The sequence below is a fragment of the Acipenser ruthenus genome, chromosome 2, assembly GCF_902713425.1.
Source record: "Acipenser ruthenus chromosome 2, fAciRut3.2 maternal haplotype, whole genome shotgun sequence".
Lineage (NCBI taxonomy): Eukaryota > Metazoa > Chordata > Actinopteri > Acipenseriformes > Acipenseridae > Acipenser > Acipenser ruthenus.
The window spans coordinates 236482-264261 of NC_081190.1; the positions used below are offsets into that span (position 1 = coordinate 236482).

At 44.3% G+C, this 27780-nt stretch overlaps 1 protein-coding gene across 2 annotated transcripts in view; it reads left to right on the forward strand.

Annotated features, from left to right (window-relative positions):
• The window catches only part of LOC117403985 (dedicator of cytokinesis protein 2-like), a 428344-nt gene that overhangs the window by 14754 nt on the left and 385810 nt on the right, over positions 1-27780 (forward strand). The window contains exons 7-15 of one of the 2 annotated variants that reach the window (XM_058985720.1): positions 715-850; positions 3746-3900; positions 7821-7902; positions 9790-9925; positions 19857-19932; positions 21758-21837; positions 23797-23922; positions 25676-25758; positions 25912-25953. In XM_058985720.1, the coding sequence (XP_058841703.1) occupies positions 715-850; positions 3746-3900; positions 7821-7902; positions 9790-9925; positions 19857-19932; positions 21758-21837; positions 23797-23922; positions 25676-25758; positions 25912-25953 (916 nt within the window). Of the gene's footprint in view, positions 1-714; positions 851-3745; positions 3901-7820; positions 7903-9789; positions 9926-19856; positions 19933-21757; positions 21838-23796; positions 23923-25675; positions 25801-25911; positions 25954-27780 lie in introns of both variants that reach the window. The other variant, XM_058985710.1, reaches the window with a different exon arrangement.

Sequence of the window (27780 nt, forward strand, 5' to 3'; positions counted from 1 at the left end):
CCTCCAGCTGTGCTACGTGAGTGTGCCCCCCTTTACAACCAGCTGTGCTACGTGAGTGTGCCCCCCTTTACAACCAGTCTCCAGCTGTGCTACGTGAGTGTGCCCCCCTTTACAACCAGCTGTGGTACGTGAGTGTGCCCCCCTTTACAACCAGCTGTGCTACGTGAGTGTGCCCCCCTTTACAACCAGCTGTGGTACGTGAGTGTGCCCCCCTTTACAACCAGCTGTGCTACATGAGTGTGCCCCCCTTTACAACCAGCTGTGGTACGTGAGTGTGCCCCCCTTTACAACCAGCTGTGCTACGTGAGTGTGCCCCCCTTTACAACCAGCTGTGCACTGACTTGTATAAGTTTTGCTGTCATTAAGATTTCTAAAGCCCCTATAATTGTATTGCAGAATTGTGACTGTGACACTTTCAGAATTATTTGAGATGTATTTAAGAAGTCTTACGTGAACCTTTATTGTTTCTTGCCAGTCTGGTCATTTGTTTTTTGTTTTACAAACACAATGGGCAAGCCTGGCATGTGATGTATGCTTTGTGAAGATATCTGTTACCTTTGTTAACCCTCTCCTGACTCCTGGCTAAACAATAACACAAAGAAATGATGATAACATCGTGCGTGATCCTGGAGCCACTGGTCATGACGTCTGCACCACATGAAAGACGTTTCTGATTGGTAACCAGCACTGTGTCTCCCTCTCTCCACTTTACAGGATCCTGACGCTGGACCTGGTGGTGCGCGATGACGAGGGCAACATCCTGGATCCAGAACGCACCAGCGTGGTCAGCCTGTTCCGAGCCCACTGCAAGACCACCTGCCGCATCACGCAGCGAATCAATGAGGAGTCTGTAAGTCTGTGCCTGCGTGTGAGCCTGCCTGTACCTGTGTGAGCCTGCCTGTACCTGTGTGAGCCTGCCTGTACCTGCGTGTCAGCCTGCCTGTACCTGTGTGAGCCTGCCTGTACCTGCGTGTCAGCCTGCCTGTACCTGTGTGAGCCTGCCTGTACCTGTGTGTCAGCCTGCCTGTACCTGTGTGTGAGCCTGCCTGTACCTGTGTGTCAGCCTGCCTGTACCTGTGTGTCAGCCTGCCTGTACCTGCGTGTCAGCCTGCCTGTACCTGTGTGTCAGCCTGCCTGTACCTGTGTGTCAGCCTGCCTGTACCTGTGTGAGCCTGCCTGTACCTGCGTGTCAGCCTGCCTGTACCTGCGTGTCAGCCTGCCTGTACCTGTGTGTCAGCCTGCCTGTACCTGTGTGTCAGCCTGCCTGTACCTGTGTGAGCCTGCCTGTACCTGTGTGTCAGCCTGCCTGTACCTGTGTGTCAGCCTGCCTGTACCTGTGTGTCAGCCTGCCTGTACCTGTGTGTCAGCCTGCCTGTACCTGTGTGTCAGCCTGCCTGTACCTGCGTGTCAGCCTGCCTATACCTGTGTGTGAGCCTGCCTATACCTGTGTGTGAGCCTGCCTGTACCTGTGTGTCAGCCTGCCTGTACCTGTGTGTCAGCCTGCCTGTACCTGTGTGTCAGCCTGCCTGTACCTGTGTCAGCCTGCCTGTACCTGTGTGAGCCTGCCTGTACCTGTGTGTCAGCCTGCCTGTACCTGTGTGTCAGCCTGCCTGTACCTGTGAGTCAGCCTGCCTGTACCTGTGTGAGCCTGCCTGTACCTGTGTGTGAGCCTGCCTGTACCTTTTCAGACACCAGTGTTAATGTTTTGAACTCGTGGTATAGTAACAAGAGCTTTAGTAGCAAGTGATTTTCAAACGAAATGTGTTAATTAAATCAATCTGTTAATGGAAATTACTAGCGTGCAGTGAGACAGCTCTCCCACCAGCAGCCAAACGGAAATGGAAAATAATGGGAATATCTATTTTGTGTGTAATTCATTTATTTAGAACACTTCACATATAAAGTGGGTAAAAATCGGACGACACAGATTAAAAAAAAAACCTTTATTATTTATATTTTGGGCGGGGGTAATCTATCTGTGTATATTGGTTGGAATTAGTTTTCTTATGTTGACATCTATTTTTGTCTATTTTAGTCTGTACGATTGTAAGCTATAAATAAATACATTTGAAGTGTCATTTGTGTTTGTAGTTGTTAGTTATTATACATGTATACCATCAATCAATCAATCAATCAATAAATCAATCTTTATTTTATATAGCGCCTTTCATAGTGGAGCACCATCACAAAGCAATTTACAAGATGCAGTAACAAGAAGAAAATCCAGAATACTTTAAATACAGAGAAATGCATCATACATGATATACAGTAAAAAAACACCCCCCCCCCCCAAAAAAAAATAACCCCCCCCCCCCCCTCAATGCATATTACATTAAATACAGTGGAAAGTGCATAATACATGAAAGAGCAGCAGCAACACAGCAGCTAATAGGATGATGTGTTACCATGTATGTAACACTTCATTATGTATTTATCAAGCTTTTAAAAGGATGATGGAGCTCCCTAACCCATACACTGTTTGCTTATAGTTAATTGTTCGGGGAATTCCTCTAATCTTTTCTCTGGTACGGTTTGCTCACCTCCGCGATAAATAAACTCAACATGATTAGAATTAGCCACCGCGCACTTCCAGTATTATAAGAAGATGTTATAATATATACATACAGACGTGTGAGAGTGTACACTGTGCATACAGTGTGGGGGGAGTCAGACAACATTACAAATACGTTTAGGAAAAATCCACGTGAGTGATCTGGATCACATTCGATGTAAATAAAATGGAATTTGGTATAATTTAATGATAACGATATTAATAATAAATAAATCAAGATTATAGCAGCAGTTTTTATTCGGTAAATATTTTGTCTAATAGTTAAAAAGTACAATGTGGGGCTGTCAGGTCTTGTTTTCAGAAAATATCGGCACAGACATTATATACAAACCAATGGAATACCGTGTGTGTGTGTGTGTTTAATAGAGAAAACACATGCATGTCTCCAGTCACGTGGTTTTCACAATCATGTCACCTTAAGTTCTAGCCAGGATTGTAGATATTTATTACTGCCATAGCCTTATCTTTTCGCCTATGGATTCTCCCCATTGCCACTGTACTTTATGCATCCATGCATCCCTTCCTGTGATGTAATCGGGCAGTGTGTTCCGGTGTTGTGTAATATTCTGAATCCTGTAATATTACAACCTTTTGAAAATCCTGCCCTGTGTGTCAAAGACGATCTTTCCCTGTACGGTACCAGTGTCACCCAGTAGCAAACCCTCAGTGACCAGTGCAGTCCTGGCTGAAGAGTTTCTGTCTCTTTACTGAAGGCAGTGTGTGTTTCAGTTAAAGTACACAAGCTGACCACACTGAGAGCCAGTGAGGCCCCACGACACATAGTTAATACTCTGTGACATCACATGCACAATGTAAAACTACAACTAAGCTTAACTGGGCCAATCAATTCATTTAGGGTACAGCTGGAACAAAAATCAGGAGGGACAGCGGCCCTCCAGGACCAGGATTGGAGACCCTGATGTAAAATGTTGCTTGCATTGTGCCTGTGCAGCCTCAATACTTGCTGCCAACAGACCTTTGCTGTTATAGCAAAGTGTAACAAAGCACAGTGAAAGCACAGTCAAGCAGACGTAAGCATGCACATTTAAAAAACATAGCAACCAAGCTTAACTGTGGTGTGACCATGGGAAAAGCTTAGGAAAACTGCAGTGTAAAATTACTGTAGTAAATATGTAAAAGCGTGAGCCTACTACTCCTGTCTCCTCTCCACAGTGCAGTGATCAGAGTGGGATAAACCAGACAGACGTTTTCTCCAGCTCCCCCACGCACAGTCTCTACGTCTGCGTTCGGAACTTCGTCTGCAAGCTGGGAGAGGAGGCTGAGCTCTTCATGTGTCTGTATGACCCTGCCGAGCAGAAGATAATCAGGTGAGGGGAGGAACCTTGCAATCACTGCATCCTTGCTTACAGGACAGGTGGCTCTTACTGTGTGTGTTCAAATATCACACTTGTCTACTCTAATCGCTTGCATACTCAGCATAGTTCCTTAGAGTTCAGCAGTGCACACTGAAGAAGGCACTACTGTGACAGGGTGGGGGCTGGACACAAACCCGCGACCATGCACTCCAGATACAGGGTCACCAGTTCACATCTGACCCCCGCCCTGTTACACCAGCTGAAGTGTTTGTCTTCTTGACTGAGTCTCTTAAAGTTTTACCTGTAAGAGCATACAGGAAGCTTTGTAAATCCCTTAGAGAAGTGCAGTAAAACACTTACCTGTGACACCACCTCCATAGAGAACGGGATTTGAGAGAACACACTGCAGAATTTGACTTTGAGCCTGATTTTAAATCTAGAATGTGAACATACAGGGCCTTGAGTGTTTCAGTGCAAGTACTGTTCCCATACTGTGTCTACTGATATCCAGTCTGCATGCACCATGGAGATCACTGCTAATGATAGGCTTTTCCAAAACCCTGGCAAGTATGAATGCTGAATCAGATCATGTTAATCTGCGGGCTGATCAAACATTAACATCCCTTTAACATGCTGCAAAAGCTTTGAGAGTAAGGGGAAACGGTGACACCCTCATTGTAACAATGTTGTGAGGGGCTAAACGTGCAGCAAGCTGCTTGCGAGAACCGACACTGCATGGGCTGTGATTTAAAAATGTGCTGATTGGGTAAGAGGGAAACGTAAAGACAAGAACACGAGACGTGAATTTGAGACGTGTGTTTGTTTGCGGCAGTCTTTGATACCCTGATTAATTAACATGATTGTAAAAGAGGAGGCTGGCCCTTATAACATGCAGTAGCGTGGTGTGATCATGACCCAGGCCACAGGCAAGGTCAGCTGCATACTGAAGTCCAAACAGGAGAACATCTGCTGTTTTTTCCTAGGACTACCTTTACTGTGGAATTAAATTACACAACAGTTTACAGAGGTGTGGCCACCAGAGGGCAGCCTAACCCCAGGAATACAGAGCTCACAGAATGAAAGTGCCCGGAATGCAACAGCGAGATTTCTCGGGTGTGACAATCTGTAATAATTAGCAGGCAGGTATTTAAACCAGGAGAAATGTTTGTTCAGGGTGGTTTTCAGTCTGTGTGAAGCCAGGCTGTCATGAAGAAGAATCCTGTGTGAAAAGGTCGAGTGAAGACCGTGTGTGTGTGTGTTTGGTTTGGAAAACATTGTGTTAAAGTGTTGTTTTCACTGGTAAACGGCTTAGCCGTCCAGTGGTTAGCAAGGGAAACGAAGGAAAGTGTTTATCAAGCGCTACAAAACTGAGTTAGGTTTTGGTTTGTGTTTCTTTTCTTTTCTTACATTTCTGTACAATTTAATAAGTCCTGCACTGAAGTGCTGAAAACTTTCAAATCCTGTCTGGGTCTGCATTAGAAGAGCCGAACGAACCAGAGTGAAGCAACATCTTAACAATATATACTATGTCTGATTTTACTTGCCAGCACCTACTCCAGAATACATTGAATTCCTGTGTCATTTAGACTCCCTGTTAAATTACATTTCTGTCAATCCTTTAATATTTGTGGTAACTTACAAAAAAACAAGAGTGAAGGTCAAGTTTATGAAGAACGCCGAGAATCACCATCATATTACTGTGTTCAACACTTCGAAACACATCCAGACACTTTTCTAAGAGTGGCCCGAATTATCCAGGGTAGTACACTCCCTCCCTCCCAGTCCCTCAGCTCTAACCACCAGACCACACTCCCTCCCAGTCCCTCATCTCAGCTCTAACAACTAGACCACACTGCCTCCCTCCCAGTCCCTCATCTCTATCCTCTAGACCATGCTGCCTCCCTCCCAGTCCCTCAGCTCAAACCACTAGATCACACTGCCTCCCTCCCAGTCCCTCAGCTCAAACCACTAGACCACACGGCCTCCCTCCCAGTCCCTCAGCTCTAACCACTTGACCTCACTGCCTCCCTCCCAGTCCCTCAGCTCTAACCTCTAGACCACACTGCCTCCCTCACAGTCCCTCAGCTCTAACCACTTGACCTCACTGCCTCCCTCCCAGTCCCTCAGCTCTAACCTCTAGACCACACTGCCTCCCTGACAGTTTCTCAGCTCTTTTGCTTAATTTATTTCTACTTGTCTGTCTGTCTAATCAAGCCAAGTGTTGATGCAGATTGGCTTGGCTTCATTCCTTATCATTTCTGCGAGACTCCCCAAGTCGGATACTGGATTTATGAACACCGCTCTCTCATTGATGTCATTGGATTAGGACAGATGGTGAAGGATTTTGTTTTGTTTGAAGGGATCATTTTGTTGGTTTTGCACATCGAGTAACCTTGTTAAAAGGCATAATCTGAAGGATTCAGCAGAAACTATACAAGAGACAAGCGAACAGTGTCACTGTTAACCCTTTCACACCCTGACAGGAGTGTCAGCTACAATGGGCTTTCCTCTGTCCCTGGCAAATAGGGGTACTGCATGTTTACTTCAGCACAAGGGTGGTCTGCTTTTTGCTTTTATTAGTTTTCTCCCTCTTCTTGACACTGAACCCTGTAATATAAAATGTGTTGTAATGCATGTAGGACGTGTGAGGGTCCAGGCTTCTCGCACAGCGGTCAGGGCTTTGGGACGGCCATGACAGAACACGTCTTTATGTCTTTTCTAAAAACAACGCATAACTGCAGTCCCAGAGGTCATGGGCGTGGTTCAGGATATCGGTCAGAATGATAATGTTTCTCTCGCACTCTATCCATGATCGGAGAGCTGTGATAATGCTGCTGATGCTTTAATGGGACCCGTTTGAAAGCCGTGAACCCTGGAAGTGTGGTAATACACAGGAGGTAGGGTGCAGTCCTGGGGAGACTCCGCTTGGAGGAAACGTGTTCAAAACAGCAGCTGCTAACAGAGTCTGACAGGTCAATTAGAAAGAGGGACCTCTTAGAAGGAAGGATTCATAATTGAGCAGGCTGTTGGAAGCAAACCCAAGACTTAGTGATCAATTAATGATGCAAATGAAGAGCTGACGGGATTGGAGAAGACGTCAGATTGTTCATTTCTGCTGGTGTCTAAGTTTCTTCGCAGTGCTCGGATCCCCTTTGCACCTATAATGGGAGTCTGCATTTGTTTGCTTGTGCTTTGCTTAAGTGGCTGTCTAATTTTGGCAGTCAGTTCTTAAGGTTTTACTTTTTATAGTGACATGAATATACCAAGAGCTTCTACAAGCTGACAGCGCTAAAGACTTGTATTTCTCTACACAGCCTGTCCACTCATGTCTCAGCCACAGAGCTGTGCCTCCACCCACATCCTTTATAAACAGAACGGTGCATCAGATATCTCTCCAGCAAAAACATGGATTTACCCTTCTAAACTCTGCAGCCGTACACCTTGTGAAACTGCCTCACATTAGGAGATTTCCTCCTTTTCTATCAAAGAGAGATCTTATAGCATCTAAGCCAGAGTGGCAGAGGCATTGGTACAATGGACAACCCTGCAGGAACCTGCATGGTAAAGCATAGATAGGTAACCATTGTAAAGTCCAGAGAGAGAGAGAGAGAGAGCTATAGTCAAGCTGTGGGAAAAGCATCGTATAACTATGGGAAAAGCATGAGAAAAGTGTTGTTTAGGTACTGGAAGTATTTACACAAGCATATAAGAAAATCAGAAGGGTTACGGACAAGGGGAGGTCACTCATCAATGCTTGTCTGGTCCCCTGTAGCTGATGCATCTTAAAACTGTCTAATGATTGAGCTGAAACAGCCTCTGAAAAGCACCCTGAAAGTGTTGTGAATGCATCTCTTCAGTTGCAATAACAGGTTATTGAAGCGTTCTCTAAGGTCAGTACGCCTGCATTTAAATGTTCTTTGTGTTTGTTTCAGTGAGAACTTCCTCATTCGCTGGGCACACACTGGCTTGCCAAAAGAGATTGACAAACTAAACAACCTCAAAGTCGTTTTCACTGTAAGTGCTGATTTATACGGGGGGGGGTTGCGGTTTGGGGGGGGGTTTCATAGATACTGCACCTCACCAGTACTCATTTTTCATAAACTACAGCCCTGTCATTCAAGGGCGCCTTGTCTTTTTCATTTATCAGCACTAGAAGAAAGATTTCATAATCCTACGAATGAGAATATTGCATTAGTTATTGAGGTATAAAATGTCAGACGACAGCCTGTGTCACCAAGTTGGATGTAATTTTAGAAATGATCAGTGGATCAGCTGACCACATCCCATGCATATTATTTCTAGAATCTCACACTAACCAGAAAAGGAAAGGTGAGAGAAAAAAAAAAAAAGTGTGCAGATCTATTTATATTTTATGAAGGGCACTGAAACTCAAACGCACCATTTTAGGTAAAGGCAATTTGCTCTTAAAATGCAATGTGTCTAACTCAATCACTCAGCTGGTTCAGGGTTATTGGATGGTGGAGTGCAGGTGAGATGTTTTTGTTTCTGGGAAGGAGGGACTTCTGTGTTTGCAGGGAGTTGCTCACTTTTTCCTCAAGATTACAGGTGCTGTGTGTGTGCGTGCGTGCGTGTGCGTGTGTGTGTGTGCGTGCGTGCGCGTGTGTGTGCGTGTGCGTGTCCGTGTGCGTGTGTGTGTGCGTGTGTGTTTTTATTTTTTGTTTTTGTTTTTTAAAATACTTGTTGTCCATTGTGACTGCAACATAACTTATTAATATTTTGTGGTGCAGAAAAAGGAACAGTTTCACATTCATGTTTGAAGACAAAGCCCTTACAAAACTAAAATACACACAAGTTATTATCAGTTTCCAGTAGCAATATGTCATTTTCTTTTCTTGTTGTGTGCCTACACGTGGTTTTGGGATGGTGTTGGTGTCGTGTGCTGTGAGATGTACTGGATCGAGAGCATTCAGCATGCCTGATGTCTGATCCATCAAAGCAATTCTGAGTATGGGTTTCTGCACACCCTTAAACACACACACACACACCCTTACACACACACACACACTCACACACACACACACACACACACACACACACACACACCCTTAAACACACACACACACACACACACACACACACACACCCTTAAACACACACACACACACACACTCACACACACACACACACACACACACACCCTTAAACACACACACACACACACACACACACACACACACACTCACACACACACACACACACACACACACACTCACACACACACACACACACACACACACACACCCTTAAACACACTCACACACACACACACACTCACACACTCACACACACACACACACACACACCCTTAAACACACTCACACACACACACACACACACACACACACACTCACACACACACACACACACACACACACACACACACACACCCTTAAACACACTCACACACACACACACACACTCACACACACACACACACACACACACACACACACACCCTTAAACACACTCACACACACACACACACACTCACACACTCACACACACACACACACACACACACCCTTAAACACACACACACACACACACACACACTCACACACTCACACACACACACACACACACACACACACACACACACACACACACACCCTTACACCCTTACACACACACACACACACTCACACACACACACACACCCTTAAACACACTCACACACACACACACACACACTCACACACTCACACACACACACACACACACACACACACACACACACACACACACATCACTCTGAAGGCTTTACCCTGGAGTGAGGTAGAGTGAGGGTGAGGGTGAAGTTTAGAGTTTGACTTCAACCACAGGTTCCTGTTATCATTGGGAGCTCTGGAAGCGCTGACGTCTCTGTTTCCTTTGCTGCAGGATCTGGGGAGGAAGGAGCTGAGCCGGGAGAAGCTGTTCCTGGTGTGCCAGATTGTCCGAGTGGGAAGGATGGATCTGAAGGAAGCGAATGTCCGGAAAGCTACCCTGGGGCTGCGGAGGCCGCTTGGAGTCTCAGGTGGGGCAGCACTTTTAAAGTCTCTCTCTTTAGTCTGCCCCATGGCCTTCTACACTATAAGTAGTACACCAATGTTTCGGTTCATGCCTTCATCTCTCATACCTGAATAAGTGTTACTCTGACCTCAGATTGAAGCGATCATGGACAGACCCCTGACATTCACTTGAGGGGGTTCTGTACCTGTTAGACCCCTCTCCTTTCAAAAGCACCTTGACTCATGAAAATGAAATGGAACAGGGAGGAGTTTCAGAGAGTCCCGTCAATACCAAGCCATGCCTTGTCTGCTATATAATGGTACCTTACAGGTGAAAAGAGAAACATTGAAGGGACTATGAGGGTGTTGTGCCCCACATAGACTGTGATAAACCTGGAATAAGATCTGCCTAATTCAGACTGCAGCCAAGTGGATTAGATTACTCTTCAGGGATGGAATTCCATTGCATAGCAGTTTGAGCCATTCCTAGTTTTACTATGACTTTAGAAAGATACAGCTGAGCTTGTTCCCTATGCACTGGGGCTAATCAAGCATGTATTAAAACCTGGAATGGGTGAAACTGCTATGCAGTAGGAGTGTTATTTCCCTGCTGTTCCTGTAACTTTGAGAGTCGGCCCTGCATTCCACCTCCCTCTTCGATGGAGGTAATTTACTGCTTGAGAGCACTGCCTTCGGAACTCGGATCCAAGAACGACACGTTCCATCAGGATGATGGTGTTGAAATGTGCTGAGCGCTGGGAGGCACGGCCCTGCTGTGCTGTGTGCTCCTGGCAATCAGACACGGCACCTCTGTAATCTTTCTTTAGTCTTTTGTAAAAGGAAACAGCTATGGGTTTGACTGTGCATGCATCATCCAAACAACATGATGTGATAAAAACTATAACAATAATACATCATCATCATCATCATCATCATCATCATCATCATCATCATCATCATCATAATAATCATAATAATAATAATAATAATAATAATAATAATAATAATAATAATAATAATAATAATAATACCAAATTAGAATGTGGTCCCGAGGACAAGGTGAGCCCCAGAGGTCCACAGAAATGCATTAGATGGGTGGGATTTTGGCCCATATTTTAAACTAAGATAACCATGTTGTCAGAGGAAGCATGCATTTTTTCTGTTTCTGTTGCTTGTGAGAGCATGCATGCATTTATAGCTTTACCATGTCACATTTTTATAAATGTTGAAGTGCAGACAGCGCTTCTAGCGTGATTTAAGATGTTTGTGACTGTGAGAATCCTGTAAATATGGGGTTACATTGTAACACAGCCACACGTGTTAGTACTGTGCTGTTACAGTGCAATGGAGTGTTAGAGATGTGTGTTTACTTACACATCCTGCCATCACATTGTTAGATCACACAGCACAGTAAATACATAGTAGAAGTAATCTTAGAGATGAAGGATTGGGTGTTGGCCAGTATGCATACTTTGAGATGTTAGCTTAGTTTTGCTGCTGAGCTTTCCTGTGTTTTTAAGTGTTCGATGGCTGCCTCTGATCACATTGAGAGTCTATTTTTCACGCACTCTTTGTTGGAGGAGCCACCGAACACTTAGAAACATATAAGAAGTCCTGAAATAAAATCTAAACTGCCGAATCCCTGATATTAATGTACTGGATCTGTTCAGATAGACGCTGGTGTGGTTAAACATTTAGAATGCTTTGTCCTTGCCATTCGAAATGCGGGTTCTGATTGTAAGAGTTTCCAATGGGGCGTGACTTACAATGTGCCTTATAGACATGAGTGTGTTTATGTAGAGCAATCTCACAGCAGGATTTGTAGGGGTGCAGTTTCATTGAGGGACAATCTGGACCTGCTCCATCTGTTAACAGACCTTATTTTTTGTGTGTTTTTTTTGTTGTTGTTTTTTGTAGATAAACCCAATAGCAATTGATTGGTGTGCAAAAACAACAGAGAAAGCATTTAATTTGAGACGATTGATTTTCGATTTCCTAATTACTGTCTCTCGCGTACAAATTGCTCTGTAAGTAGGGGGTGAATTATTAATGCTGTTTTTCACAGGGCCCAGGCTAATGAATTGATTTCAATGATAGATGTGGTTTGAATTACTAAAAGGGCTGGATACAACTTTGAATTATTTTTTTTACTTTTTAAAAACAGGGGTTGCATCAAATGAAAAAAATGAAAATGGAAATGTTCCCGCAGCTCCTCCAGTATCGTTGTCTCTAGAGAAGTGTGCTGCATTGCATTTCAACGTGTTTGCTGTGAAGCCCTTGATCAGCGCACAGTGTGTGTGTGAGCCAGTGAACAGCGACGCTCAGTAAAGGATTTCTTTATTAGTTTTCTTTTCCGGCCGGGACGGTGTCTGAATGAGGTGAATATCAGTTCTGTAGTGCGGAGTGCTCACTGAATGGGTTTCTAGCTTCAGACGCATGCTCTTGGGCTCTGCTGCGTACGGGTGATGTACTCTCTTATTCTAATTGATTCGAGAAACATCTGCTTTGCATAATGCAGCAGAAGCTTGTGGACTTTGTAAGAGAGGAGAAGCTGATATATATTCATGTTCCAGAGCGGGAGGTGAGGAGTCCGTCGCTACACATACAGTCATGAAAGTCGGCTTGCTTTAATGGCAGTTTGAAATCTCCTGGCAGGAATTGTAATGCTCCAGTGGTTTCTTTAGGTTGCAGCTGCAGTTTTTCAATGTCATTTCAAATGGTAAAAAAAAAGAAAAAAGGTTTCTAATTCATACCCCAAACCCATTAATTTCCTTAAGATACTGGATGAGCAGTCTGACACTACAGCCACTCTGCCACACTGGCCTGGAGATTCTACTTCCCCTTGTTTAGGTGCGTTGGAAATCCTTATTTTAAGTTCATTATTATAAGGGACATTCAGTTAGCAACACCACCCATGCCATCTATTGAATCATTGAGTGCAGTAAAATAGCCTTAATGTTTCTTTTGTTATTAAAACAATGGTTTTCATGTGACTGTGAGGACTAGGGAGTGCCACCCTGTGCATTCAGGCATATTCGATTATAAAGCACAGTAGAGCATGTGGTGCTGTCAGTGATCCTCGCATGCACTGTGAGGCATGAAACACAGCCAGGTGAGCACCTTCAACCCCTGTATTGCGATTCTGAAATGAACCACTTCAAATCTCAGCATGCTTTGGCATTTCTCTCCACTCAATGAAAGTTTGCTGGACAGGAGCGGTTGTAAATGCAAACGGGAGTACTGCGACATTAACATCATGGGATGAATTTTTCGTTGCCTGACTTAAATGAATGAATGAATAACTCTGACAAACAAGGATTTTAATTTGAGGCTGATGAATGACCGCAATCGCTGCCCATGCTGAAGGTGTGAATACATTAGGCAAATCAATTCAGACCCATGGCTTTATACTATATCAGCTTGAAACCCTCATGGAACAACCACACGACAGGAATTTAAAAGGCCGGGGGAACACTAGGATTCAGGTGACTATGCAGTCTGTGGGAAGCATTTCCTTCAGTCGTGCAGTCCGGCAACAATCGGGCATATTTCTCTAGTATCTCACACACATGTTTCTCTAGTATCTCACACATGTTTCTCTAGTATCTCACACACGTGTTTCTCTAGTTTCTCACACACGTGTTTCACTAATATCTCACACACGTGTTTCTCTAGTTTCTCACACACGTGTTTCACTAATATCTCACACACGTGTTTCTCTAGTTTCTCACACACGTGTTTCTCTAGTATCTCACACACGATTCTCTAGTATCTCACACACGTGTTTCTCTAGTATCTCACACACGTGTTTCTCTAGTTTCTCACACACGTGTTTCACTAATATCTCACACGTGTTTCTCTAGTTTCTCACAAACGTGTTTCTCTAGTATCTCACACATGATTCTCTAGTATCTCACACACGTGTTTCTCTAGTATCTCACACACATGTTTCTCTAGTATCTCACACACGTGTTTCTCTAGTATCTCACACACGTGTTTCACTAATATCTCACACACGTGTTTCTCTAGTTTCTCACACACGTGTTTCTCTAGTATCTCACACACATTCACATCAGGGATTTCATTTCAGTCAACACCACCAGGCCTGCTCACAGTCATCTACATTTTTTTATTAATATATTTTTAAGTCACCTTAACCTTAAAAGGTTTTTGTTTTGGCTTTTTCTTGCTTTTAAAAAAAAAAAAAATTTTCTAAGTAAGCAAAGCAAATCCCTGTTCGGAGTCGCCCGTGCCACACAGATCCCAGATGCAGCTTCTCTGCTGCCCACAGCTGTTAAAGCTTCAGGGTTTGGAGCCGGGCCCAGTCTGTGATACAAACTGCTTCAAACACGTTAATGTCCAGTCTGTGATACAAACACGTTGATGTCCAGTCTGTGATACAAACACATTAATGTCCAGTCTGTGATACAAACTGCTTCAAACACGTTGATGTCCAGTCTGTGATGCAAACACGTTAATGTCCAGTCTGTGATACAAACACGTTAATGTCCAGTCTGTGATACAAACACGTTAATGTCCAGTCTGTGATACAAACACGTTAATGTCCAGTCTGTGATACAAACACGTTAATGTCCAGTCTGTGATACAAACACGTTAATGTCCAGTCTGTGATACAAACACGTTAATGTCCAGTCTGTGATACAAACACGTTAATGTCCAGTCTGTGATACAAACTGCTTCAAACACGTTAATGTCCAGTCTGTGATACAAACTGCTTCAAACACGTTAATGTCCAGTCTGTGATACAAACACGTTAATGTCCAGTCTGTGATACAAACACGTTAATGTCCAGTCTGTGATACAAACACGTTAATGTCCAGTCTGTGATACAAACACGTTAATGTCCAGTCTGTGATACAAACACGTTAATGTCCAGTCTGTGATACAAACTGCTTCAAACACGTTAATGTCCAGTCTGTGATACAAACACGTTACTGTCCAGTCTGTGATACAAACACGTTAATGTCCAGTCTGTGATACAAACTGCTTCAAACACGTTAATGTCCAGTCTGTGATACAAACACGTTGATGTCCAGTCTGTGATACAAACACGTTAATGTCCAGTCTGTGATACAAACACGTTGATGTCCAGTCTGTGATGCAAACACGTTAATGTCCAGTCTGTGATACAAACTGCTTCAAACACGTTAATGTCCAGTCTGTGATACAAACTGCTTCAAACACGTTAATGTCCAGTCTGTGATACAAACACGTTAATGTCCAGTCTGTGATACAAACACGTTAATGTCCAGTCTGTGATACAAACACGTTAATGTCCAGTCTGTGATACAAACACGTTAATGTCCAGTCTGTGATACAAACACGTTAATGTCCAGTCTGTGATACAAACTGCTTCAAACACGTTAATGTCCAGTCTGTGATACAAACTGCTTCAAACACGTTAATGTCCAGTCTGTGATACAAACACGTTAATGTCCAGTCTGTGATACAAACACGTTAATGTCCAGTCTGTGATACAAACACGTTGATGTCCAGTCTGTGATACAAACACGTTAATGTCCAGTCTGTGATACAAACACGTTAATGTCCAGTCTGTGATACAAACTGCTTCAAACACGTTAATGTCCAGTCTGTGATACAAACACGTTAATGTCCAGTCTGTGATACAAACACGTTAATGTCCAGTCTGTGATACAAACACGTTGATGTCCAGTCTGTGATACAAACACGTTAATGTCCAGTCTGTGATACAAACACGTTAATGTCCAGTCTGTGATACAAACTGCTTCAAACACGTTAATGTCCAGTCTGTGATACAAACACGTTGATGTCCAGTCTGTGATACAAACACGTTAATGTCCAGTCTGTGATACAAACACGTTAATGTCCAGTCTGTGATACAAACTGCTTCAAACACGTTAATGTCCAGTCTGTGATACAAACACGTTAATGTCCAGTCTGTGATACAAACACGTTAATGTCCAGTCTGTGATACAAACACGTTAATGTCCAGTCTGTGATACAAACACGTTAATGTCCAGTCTGTGATACAAACACGTTAATGTCCAGTCTGTGATACAAACTGCTTCAAACACGTTAATGTCCAGTCTGTGATACAAACTGCTTCAAACACGTTAATGTCCAGTCTGTGATACAAACACGTTAATGTCCAGTCTGTGATACAAACACGTTAATGTCCAGTCTGTGATACAAACACGTTAATGTCCAGTCTGTGATACAAACACGTTAATGTCCAGTCTGTGATACAAACTGCTTCAAACACGTTAATGTCCAGTCTGTGATACAAACACGTTGATGTCCAGTCTGTGATACAAACACGTTAATGTCCAGTCTGTGATACAAACACGTTAATGTCCAGTCTGTGATACAAACTGCTTCAAACACGTTAATGTCCAGTCTGTGATACAAACTGCTTCAAACACGTTAATGTCCAGTCTGTGATACAAACACGTTAATGTCCAGTCTGTGATACAAACACGTTAATGTCCAGTCTGTGATACAAACACGTTAATGTCCAGTCTGTGATACAAACACGTTAATGTCCAGTCTGTGATACAAACACGTTAATGTCCAGTCTGTGATACAAACTGCTTCAAACACGTTGATGTCCAGTCTGTGATACAAACACGTTGATGTCCAGTCTGTGATACAAACACGTTAATGTCCAGTCTGTGATACAAACACGTTAATGTCCAGTCTGTGATACAAACACGTTAATGTCCAGTCTGTGATACAAACACGTTAATGTCCAGTCTGTGATACAAACACGTTAATGTCCAGTCTGTGATACAAACACGTTAATGTCCAGTCTGTGATACAAACTGCTTCAAACACGTTAATGTCCAGTCTGTGATACAAACACGTTGATGTCCAGTCTGTGATACAAACACGTTAATGTCCAGTCTGTGATACAAACACGTTAATGTCCAGTCTGTGATACAAACACGTTGATGTCCAGTCTGTGATACAAACACGTTAATGTCCAGTCTGTGATACAAACACGTTAATGTCCAGTCTGTGATACAAACACGTTAATGTCCAGTCTGTGATACAAACTGCTTCAAACACGTTAATGTCCAGTCTGTGATACAAACACGTTACTGTCCAGTCTGTGATACAAACTGCTTCAAACACGTTAATGTCCAGTCTGTGATACAAACTGCTTCAAACACGTTAATGTCCAGTCTGTGATACAAACACGTTAATGTCCAGTCTGTGATACAAACTGCTTCAAACACGTTGATGTCCAGTCTGTGATACAAACACGTTAATGTCCAGTCTGTGATACAAACACGTTGATGTCCAGTCTGTGATACAAACACGTTAATGTCCAGTCTGTGATACAAACACGTTAATGTCCAGTCTGTGATGCAAACACGTTAATGTCCAGTCTGTGATGCAAACACGTTGATGTCCAGTCTGTGATACAAACTGCTTCAAACACGTTAATGTCCAGTCTGTGATACAAACTGCTTCAAACACGTTGATGTCCAGTCTGTGATACAAACTGCTTCAAACACGTTAATGTCCAGTCTGTGATACAAACTGCTTCAAACACGTTGATGTCCAGTCTGTGATACAAACTGCTTCAAACACGTTGATGTCCAGTCTGTGATACAAACTGCTTCAAACACGTTAATGTCCAGTCTGTGATACAAACACGTTACTGTCTAGTCTGTGATACAAACACGTTAATGTCAATACCTTGTAGAATTTTGAATCAGATCTCCGCGTAGTCTTCTTTGTTCAAGACTGAACAGATTCAGTTCTTTGAACCTGTCTGCATACAACATGCCTTTTAAACCTGGGATCATTCTGGTCTTTCTAGAGCAGCAATATCCTTTTTGTGACGAGGTGACCAGAACTGAACACAGTATTACTTTTTGGGTTTTAAAAAGCACTTCAAATGGGACCATGTTGTGGTCTGAGTTTGCCAATGCTTCTCTGGCCTCTGTTTTAGTTATTCTGTCTTTGTTATTTGAAAAGACTAAATCAAGGCGTGCCTCCTCTCTAGTCAGTGCCTTGACAGATTGCATTAGGAAGCATGTATTTTTTTTTGCTGGTTAGAATTCCTTTGCTGAATCATGAACATAAATAAATGTCACATTAAGTCAAACAGGGGAAGAACACATGCCTGTAATATCATGGGAAGACACAAGAGAAATAAATGGCTGTGGCATTCACCCTTTGCACATGTCTGTGTGCTGAATAATAGCTGTCATCTATCATTTTTACAGGAGTAACGTTTCCACAGCAATCAGAGGCTGCTGGCTGAATCCATTCACACACGCAGCGGCAGTGACCTCTGTAGAGCACCAGTATCCTGGAGCCTCCCCATCCAGCACAGACCTCTGCTGTAAATACAGTCTGTAGCCGTCTGTCAGTGGCTCTCAGAGACTGTGGTCAGAAAGGACAGAGGCTCCACCAGACACGGGTTCAGCTGCCTGACTGCACCATGGTCAGGGGCTTTTAAATCAACATGTTCATGGTTTGGTTTTGGATCACCCTTTGTACAGTAATCGAATCATTTTTAAAAGCAATGGTGGGTTATGGGATATATAACTCCTTGTTAACGGCTATGTGGTGTAGTGTCCCAGTCAAGGCTGATCTGCATCCTTGAAACCGTAAACCCAGACTCAAAGTGCAATTTAGCGCTTCTTCACACACTTTTATTATTCTCAAACAGGACCAAACAAAACAGGAACAAAACAAAGATTTAAACAAAACCCGTCAAAACAGCACCCAGGCCTCGGCTATCCCTGTGCCTTAAACACAGAGAGCACGGCCCGCTGCTTGCTTCTCTTTGTTCCATCCAAGCGCTCAATTACATAATTCAACCCTTAATTGAACTAATAATTTGCCTGATCTGAGCTTTTCAATTATTTTAAACAGATGGAGATTTCAATTTAGGTATAAAATTGTATAAGGAACTTAAATTCTCCAACTTTTTATAAGCTACACTATTTAAAAAGTCAAATTTAAGCTAATTGTTAGTTCAGTTAAGGGTTCAGTTAAGTAATTGAGAGCTTGGTTGGAACAAAAACCAGCAGGGCAGTGGTCCCGCAGGACCAGGATTGAGAACCACTGGCTTAGAACCTCCTGCCAATGCTTCTCATCCAGTCCACATGAACACACAGATATGAAAAGCTGAGTTAGAGTTGGAGAAGAACAGGGTTTTGTTCTGGTGTCAAGGAGGAAGATTCTGGCCAGGTTGCACAGGTTTCACAGAGAGGCAAGGTAAATAAGAAACAGTAAAGATTAGGCACAAGTGGGATTTCACGAACCTGCCTTCTGTGTAGGGCTCAGCTGAAGAGGATGCACTGAGCCTGCGTGACCGCTGGTTAGGAAGATCTCGTTGATGTAGCATTAACAACATGGCTTGGTAACCCGTTCCATACCCTCCCTCTGTAAAGAAGATCTCCACTCTTCAGAGTAGCTGCTCCCTTCTAATGACAATGACATTAAAGGCATGCTTCCCATGTGCTTACCTCTCCTTGGCATAATCAACACCTTCTTTCCTCAACCACTTTCGCTTAATTAGATAAAAAAAAATTATCAAAAGTTTTCCTTGAATAACTGCACCTGTGAATAAATTATAGGCAAAGGATTTATTTTTTACTGTTTATTGCTTTTGCGAGATGGAAAGTCATCTTGAATCTTAAATTATAAGAGAATGTTGCTTCATGGTCTCTACTAATCTTTCATAATGTTTTCAAATTTTTTTTTTACATAAAGTCCCCCGTCCCTGACACCCTCTACACTGTATATAGTGTACACATTCACAATCACAATCATACAAGCCTGCACTTTATGCATAGTGCTCAATACTGAGTTATTCCGAACACCTCTAACCTATCTGTATGCATACAGTTCAGGCCAGGCAAGTTGTGTTAGCGTTGCCTCACCCTGTGGAGCTGCTGTGAAGAAGTGTGCTGTGCTGACTTGTTGTTGCAGTGATGGACGTGACGGAGATCGTTAAAGGGAAGGTGGAGAGCGACGAGGACAAACAGCACTTCATCCCCTTCGTGCAGTGAGTACCTCCCTCCCAGCCTGTCCTCTCCGCACACACTTCCCTTGCTGCTTCCCTCCCAGCCTGTCCTCTCCGCACACACTTCCCTTGCTGCTTCCCTCCCAGCCTGTCCTCTCTGCACACACTTCCCTTGCTGCTTCCCTCCCAGTCTGTCCTCTCCGCACACACTTCCCTTGCTGCTTCCCTCCCAGCATGCTGTCCTCTCCGCACACACTTCCCTTGCTGCTTCCCTCCCAGCCTGTCCTCTCCGCACACACTTCCCTTGCTGCTTCCCTCCCAGCCTGTCCTCTCCGCACACACTTCCCTTGCTGCTTCCCTCCCAGCCTGTCCTCTCCGCACACACTTCCCTTGCTGCTTCCCTCCCAGCCTGACCTCTCCGCACACACTTCCCTTGCTGCTTCCCTCCCAGTCTGTCCTCTCCGCACACACTTCCCTTGCTGCTTCCCTCCCAGCCTGTCCTCTCCGCACACACTTCCCTTGCTGTTTCCCTCCCAGTCTGTCCTCTCCGCACACACTTCCCTTGCTGTTTCCCTCCCAGCCTGTCCTCTCCGCACACACTTCACTTGCTGCTTCCCTCCCAGCCTGTCCTCTCCGCACACACTTCCCTTGCTGCTTCCCTCCCAGTCTGTCCTCTCCGCACACACTTCCCTTGCTGCTTCCCTCCCAGCCTGTCCTCTCCGCACACACTTCCCTTGCTGCTTCCCTCCCAGTCTGTCCTCTCCGCACACACTTCCCTTGCTGCTTCCCTCCCAGCCTGTCCTCTCTGCACACACTTCCCTTGCTGCTTCCCTCCCAGCCTGTCCTCTCCGCACACACTTCCCTTGCTGCTTCCCTCCCAGCCTGTCCTCTCCGCACACACTTCCCTTGCTGCTTCCCTCCCAGCCTGTCCTCTCCGCACACACTTCCCTTGCTGCTTCCCTCCCAGCCTGTCCTCTCCGCACACACTTCCCTTGCTGCTTCCCTCCCAGCCTGTCCTCTCCGCACACACTTCCCTTGCTGCTTCCCTCCCAGCCTGTCCTCTCCGCACACACTTCCCTTGCTGCTTCCCTCCCAGTCTGTCCTCTCCGCACACACTTCCCTTGCTGCTTCCCTCCCAGCCTGTCCTCTCCGCACACACTTCCCTTGCTGCTTCCCTCCCAGCCTGTCCTCTCCGCACACACTTCCCTTGCTGCTTCCCTCCCAGTCTGTCCTCTCCGCACACACTTCCCTTGCTGCTTCCCTCCCAGCCTGTCCTCTCCGCACACACTTCCCTTGCTGCTTCCCTCCCAGTCTGTCCTCTCCGCACACACTTCCCTTGCTGCTTCCCTCCCAGCCTGTCCTCTCCGCACACACTTCCCTTGCTGTTTCCCTCCCAGCCTGTCCTCTTCGCACACACTTCCCTTGCTGCTTCCCTCCCAGCCTGTCCTCTCCGCACACACTTCCCTTGCTGCTTCCCTCCCAGCCTGTCCTCTCCGCACACACTTCCCTTGCTGCTTCCCTCCCAGCCTGTCCTCTCCGCACACACTTCCCTTGCTGCTTCCCTCCCAGCCTGTCCTCTCCGCACACACTTCTCTTGCTGCTTCCCTCCCATTCCTCTCTATGCTCAACAGTGCTTGCCTATGCTTTATCCTTTTGCTTTGGTAAACTTATACAAGGGCCTGGTCATTTTTTTGAGAAATTGTCAAACTGACCAGACACTTCCCCCAACCTCTGGAAATGGCACTGAACACCATGTCTCTGAACACCTTGTCTCTGAACACCTTGTCTCTGAACACCTTGTCTCCTGAACACCTTGTCTGTGAGCACCTTGTCTCTGAACACCATGTCTCTGCTCTTTGTTATTCAGAGTGGCAGCCGAGAATGATTTTCTTCACAGCTTGATCAAGAAAGTCATTGAAGCCAAAGACATAAACCACAAAGGACAAGGTAAACTAACTCCATAAGAATGCGACGTGTGTCTCTGCTGCGCTGTGATTTATAGTCTGGTGTGCTCCGGCTGTAACGCAGAGTGACTGGGAGAGGGATGCAACCCGACACCTGGCAGAGCGGCTCAGGGAAACTGCCTCAAATCACATGGACAATGGATTGTGCAGAAGGGAGGCCCTTTGAATAGCTGTGTGGTGCAATAGCTCTCTACTGAACCCATCTGCCCACGTATTCATCTGTATATGTATCTATCCCAGTCGAAATAGAAACACTTCTACTGTTGCCCATGCTGACAGGGCTGGAGAAAGCCTCTAAACCCTGTTTGCTGAGCTAAGTAAAATCAATGCTGAAAAGATCCACATTTGTTTTTTTCATATAAAGCAAAAGGTCCCATTGAGATTGAAATCTCTTTTTCGAGGGAGACCTGATCAAGAAGGAGGCATTTCAGGTATAATGTATTGACAAGCAAGCGTTATCCAGAAACCTTGAATCCTAGCCTTGTATGTTTGTTAATATGCGTGTCACAGAATATCACAAGTATACCACGCTTTGATTTCAACAGCATGTTTTATTTTATTTATTTATTTATTTATTTATATTTATATAGTGCCTTTGACCAGGGCGCTTTACAATTATTAGACTAAACGGTACAATCAGGAGAAATGGCGGAAGGAAGAAGGTATGTTTATTGGGCAAGGGTGAGGAATAGAGAGTGGTGCTACTGTGAGAACAGAGGCTAGGACAGGGTTGGGCAAACAGGCAGGGTCTTGACCGGGGGTTAGGGGCTAGGGCACGCAGTGAGATGAGCTAGGGTGAAAAGATGTGTTTTAAGGGAGGAGCGAAAACTGCGTAGTGTAGGGGACTGTTTTATATGGAGTGGGAGTTTATTCCAATGAAGGGGAGCCAGGAGGGAGAAGGAACGGAAACGGGATTGACAGGACGAGGGTGGGACCGAGAGGGACAACAGAGTTTGAGAGCGTAAGGGACGGGCGGGAGCATGGTAAGTGATAAGTGCAGCCAGGTAGGGTGGGGCGAGACCATGGAGGGATTTATAGACTAGAGTAAGGAATTTAAATAAGCAGCGATAGTAAACAGGGAGCAGGTGTAGCTGAAGGAGAAGAGGGGAGGTATGAGAGGAGAGGGGGGAGGTTGAAAATAATACGAGTAGAGGAGTTTTGAATTTGCTGTAGTGGTCTGAAGGCGTAGGAGGGAAGGCCAAGGAGGAGGGAGTTGCAGTAATCGAGGCGGGTGAAAATGAGAGCATGAAGCAGGAGTTTAGCGGCAGAGAAAGAGATGGAGGGGCGTATTTTGCGGATGTTAAATAGGTGGAATCGACAGGTGCGTGTAGTGGCCGAGATATGATCAGCAAGGGAAAGGGTCGCGTCAAAGATGACGCCGAGGTTGCGAGCAGAGTTGTTTAAATGCTAACCCTTGAATGGCCACACATTGCAAACATAACAACTAGGATATGGTAGTGATCGTTCTTGGACAATGACATTTTATTTGGCTGAAACCATTAGCCATACATTTGTAACAAGCAGTGTGATGTGATGCTGTTGGTGAGATGGAATGGGTTTAAAATCTCTATAACCACGAATGCGGTGTGTGGGGTCACCATTACATGACCATCTGTTACACTTTAGACTTCTACCACTTCACAAACACAGCTTATATTTGTTAGAAGTGAAGCTTAGCGAAACAAAAACAAAATTCTAATGTACACAGTCCTGACCTTAAAAAAATCGATTTAAAAAAACACCTGGCTAGAGAACCCATTGAGGTTTGCCTCTTATTTTCAAAGGTGGTCCAAGAAGCAGCGATACAAAGTCTCACTCTGTTACAAACAAATGACAAATAATATCAATAAAACTAGGATATCTTGCTGTGGGAAGCCCATTTTGATAGAGAGCCTCCTCCTCTCTCCGGTTTCCATGGTGACCTGTGTGTTCTGTGTTCCAGGGCTCTGGGTGTCCATTAAGATGCTGAACTGGGACCTGAAGCAGCTTCAGCAGGAGCAGCCTCATCTATTGGACCGGGGTGCCGTGGTGGCACGGAAGATGGGCTTCCCTGAGATCATCATGCCAGGTGAGACTGTATCCCATGGAGCTGCCCTCTGCTTTACATTTCCAGCATCTATGGCACAGACTGAAGAGCCCACAATGTGAGGACATTTACAGCTGCATTACAGCACTGTTTTACAGCAGAATGCAATTGCTTGGTTGTATTTAGCCAGGAGTGGAAAACAGAACCTAGCTGATAATCCACTGACACATTCAGCTTGCCAATGGAGCTGTGCCAAACCAGCATGCTCCTGCTTTTACTTGCAGCAGTAGTAGGTTATACAGCATGTGACATATTGAATATCTTTCACAGCTCACGACTTTACAAGAAAGAATAATCTTATTTCGAGATTTTGAGCATCACTCTTTGAGCAGATGTTTTTAATTGCTTTAACTTATTTATGTGCTGGATGGAAATAAGACCCCCATTGCATAGCAGTTCACCCATTCCAGGCGTTAATATAAGCTTGATTAGCCACAGTGTACAGGTAACGACCTCAGGTGTGTCTTATTAAACTCACAGTAAAACCAGGAATGGATCAAACTGCTATGGAATGGAAGTTTCCATTCATGCTTAATTATTATATGACACATAAATAAGTGAAATCATCTGCTCAGAAGGTAATGCTTACTTATATCCCAGATTATGGTATATGATTGATACGATCTCTGGCTGTAACCAAACCATATTGCATATCTCTGTTACCCCTTTAAGAGATTTTTTTAAAGATATTCTTACCTGCATGCTTATATATTACTGTTGCCCCTTTGAGTGACCGAAGACCTGCAGTGAATATGTGAAAATAGACTCGACTCGGAAGCTGTTAGGGTGTTTGCATCTTTTATTTCTTGCAAATAACCCAAACTGAATGTGACTACACTAGAACAAAGAAGGATGAGGGGGGCTTGATATGGATATTTTTCAAATCTTAAAAGGAGTTGACAGTTAACCCTGTAGCCAGTTCTTTAAACTCAGCACTGAAACAAGGAACATAGGACACGGTTGGAAATTGGGTCAGGAGACTTGGTATGGAATGTGTTGCCAAGCTGCCTTGTTGATGCTAAATCATTGGGATCCTTTAAGACACAAAGTTCTTATTGTATGTTCTAACACTGTGTGAGTGAATCCATTTCATTTGAGCTGGTTGGACACGTGTGGGTTTACCCCAGAAGCCCCTAACACAGTACTCTGGGTCTTGGAGCTCATTATAGGCCACAGCAGCATATTAATAAGGGGTGTCCTATCAATGCAGTCCACGAGAGGCTCCTCTGATAAAGAACTGACTGCATGGTGTGCAGGGTGAGCCACACAGCCAGGGGAGTTCATAATAATAAGAGGTGTCCTATCAATGCAGTCCACGAGAGGCTCCTCTGATAAAGAACTGACTGCATGGTGTGCAGGGTGAGTCACACAGCCAGGGGAGTTCATAATAATAAGAGGTGTCCTATCAATGCAGTCCATGAGAGGCTCCTCTGATAAAGAACTGACTGCATGGTGTGCAGGGTGAGTCACACAGCCAGGGGAGTTCATAATAATAAGGGGTGTCCTATCAATGCAGTCCACGAGAGGCTCCTCTGATAAAGAACTGACTGCATGGTGTTCAGGGTGAGCCACACAGCCAGGGGAGTTCAGGTCCTGGCTGTGCCTGAGCTCTTGTGGGAAATGTTTGCATTGAGGGGAAGTACTAGGGCATTCTGAATAGGGGACAGAACCAGTGATAATATAATTAGGCACTCTAAATAAATACATACCAAAGCTGTTTTTTTTTTTTTCTCAGGGGATGTGAGGAATGATATCTACGTGACACTGGTTCAGGGCGAGTTTGACAAGTGTAACAAAACCACCCAGAAGAATGTGGAGGTGACCATGGTGGTGTGCAGCGAAGAGGGGGAGGTGATCTCTGTGAGTACAGCGATGGAGCAGGGCAGAGCGCCCTCATCAACAGCTGCTTAGAGCTGCAGTGATGTTTATGAACCTGCTATGCAATGTGGTCCGTACAGTAAGAATGTGGAGGTGACCATGGTGGTGTGCAGCGAGGAGGGGGAGGTGATCTCTGTGAGTACAGCGATGGAGCAGGGCAGAGCGCCCTTATCAACAGCTGCTTAGAGCTGCAGTGATGTTTATGAACCTGCTATGCAATGTGGTCCGTACAGTAAGAATGTGGAGGTGACCATGGTGGTGTGCAGCGAAGAGGGGGAGGTGATCTCTGTGAGTACAGCGATGGAGCAGGGCAGAGCGCCCTCATCAACAGCTGCTTAGAGCTGCACTGATGTTTATGAACCTGCTATGCAATGTGGTCCGTACAGTAAGAATGTGGAGGTGACCATGGTGGTGTGCAGCGAGGAGGGGGAGGTGATCTCTGTGAGTACAGCGATGGAGCAGGGCAGAGCGCCCTCATCAACAGCTGCTTAGAGCTGCAGTGATGTTTATGAACCTGCTATGCAATGTGGTCCGTACAGTAAGTCAGACACCATGAGTAATATCTTAGATAATGCCGAGCAGGATGTGTTCTGTAAAATCGGGCGGCTACACGCCATTTATCATGTGCACCACATTTCAAAATAATCTGAATTTATTCCTCTTTGCTTAAAGAAATCGTACACGTGAAAGAAAGGGAAACAACCAATATCAACAGTGCCTGACCTATGGGATATATATATATATATATATATATATATATATATATATATATATATATATATATATATATACAGTATATATATATATATATATATATACAGTTGTCATTGACTTTGACTTATTGAATGGTTTAAGCTGTATTTTTAGCAACAGAAAAGTAGCGTGCACGTGAAGTTTTTAAGTTTTATCTTTATCTTTATTAAGGATTATTCAGTCAAACAGTGCTTTGAAAATAAGAATGAGAAACTAGTAAACGCTCTCTAGATCAGCTGGAAAAAGTTTAATCAACACAAAGCTACAGTCCTTTAAGATTTGAGAATAGTTCTAAAAGTTATCCAATACTTTCACATAGTCATCTTATGCAGTTACCAGAGTTTACCATGGTTTGCCATGTTTTTAACATGCTTTACTAAACAGTACATCTCAGGGCTTTACAATTCATGCCTGCGCTTTTCCATGCTTTCACTATGCTTTATTACATTGTGCTATGCTTTGCTGTACTGTGGTAAACTTTTATAAAGGAAGAGGGGCCATTTTAACAAAGCATTTAGCAGCATGCTAAGTTTACTTTAAAAAACAAAACATCAATGCTACAAAAACGCATTTAATTGACTATCATTAATGCACCTTAGTAACGTCTTGCTAGTTCTATACCAGTTGGTGTTTCTTTTTACAAAAAGGGATGCAAACTTCGAAATGTGGTAAATGCTTTGTGAATATGGCTGATGTACTTTAGCTAATACTCATTTATAAATGAGGTGCATTCAAAGCAGCACCTCTAAACAGCACTGGAAACAAGACTCCTATTGCATAGCAGTTTCACCCATTCCAGGTTTATCTACAAGCCTGATGAACCGCAGTGTATAGGTAACATGTTCAGGTGTGTCTTATTAAACTCATAGTAAAACCAGGAATGGATGAAACTGCTAAGCAATGGGAGTCTTTGTTCTCTTCCTTTAAAAGTGTCTGTATCAGTGTTTACAGCAGGCTCTTCTTCTATCCACTTCTCTGGATGAGACTGACTTGTCGAATCTATAATTAAAAACCAAATGCAGGCTGTTGCCGGTTGTTGTCAGGGCTGCTTCTGCAAAGCGAGAGGTGATTTTCCGGCAGGTTGTCTGGCATAAATTTTTCAGCTGATAAATAAATAAACACTGTCGGGTACGGTTAAAGCACAAGAAGGCTTCGTGTGTTCAATTACACCTCCTTGGTCCTTTGCACTCTGATACGTCCCTGCTGTTT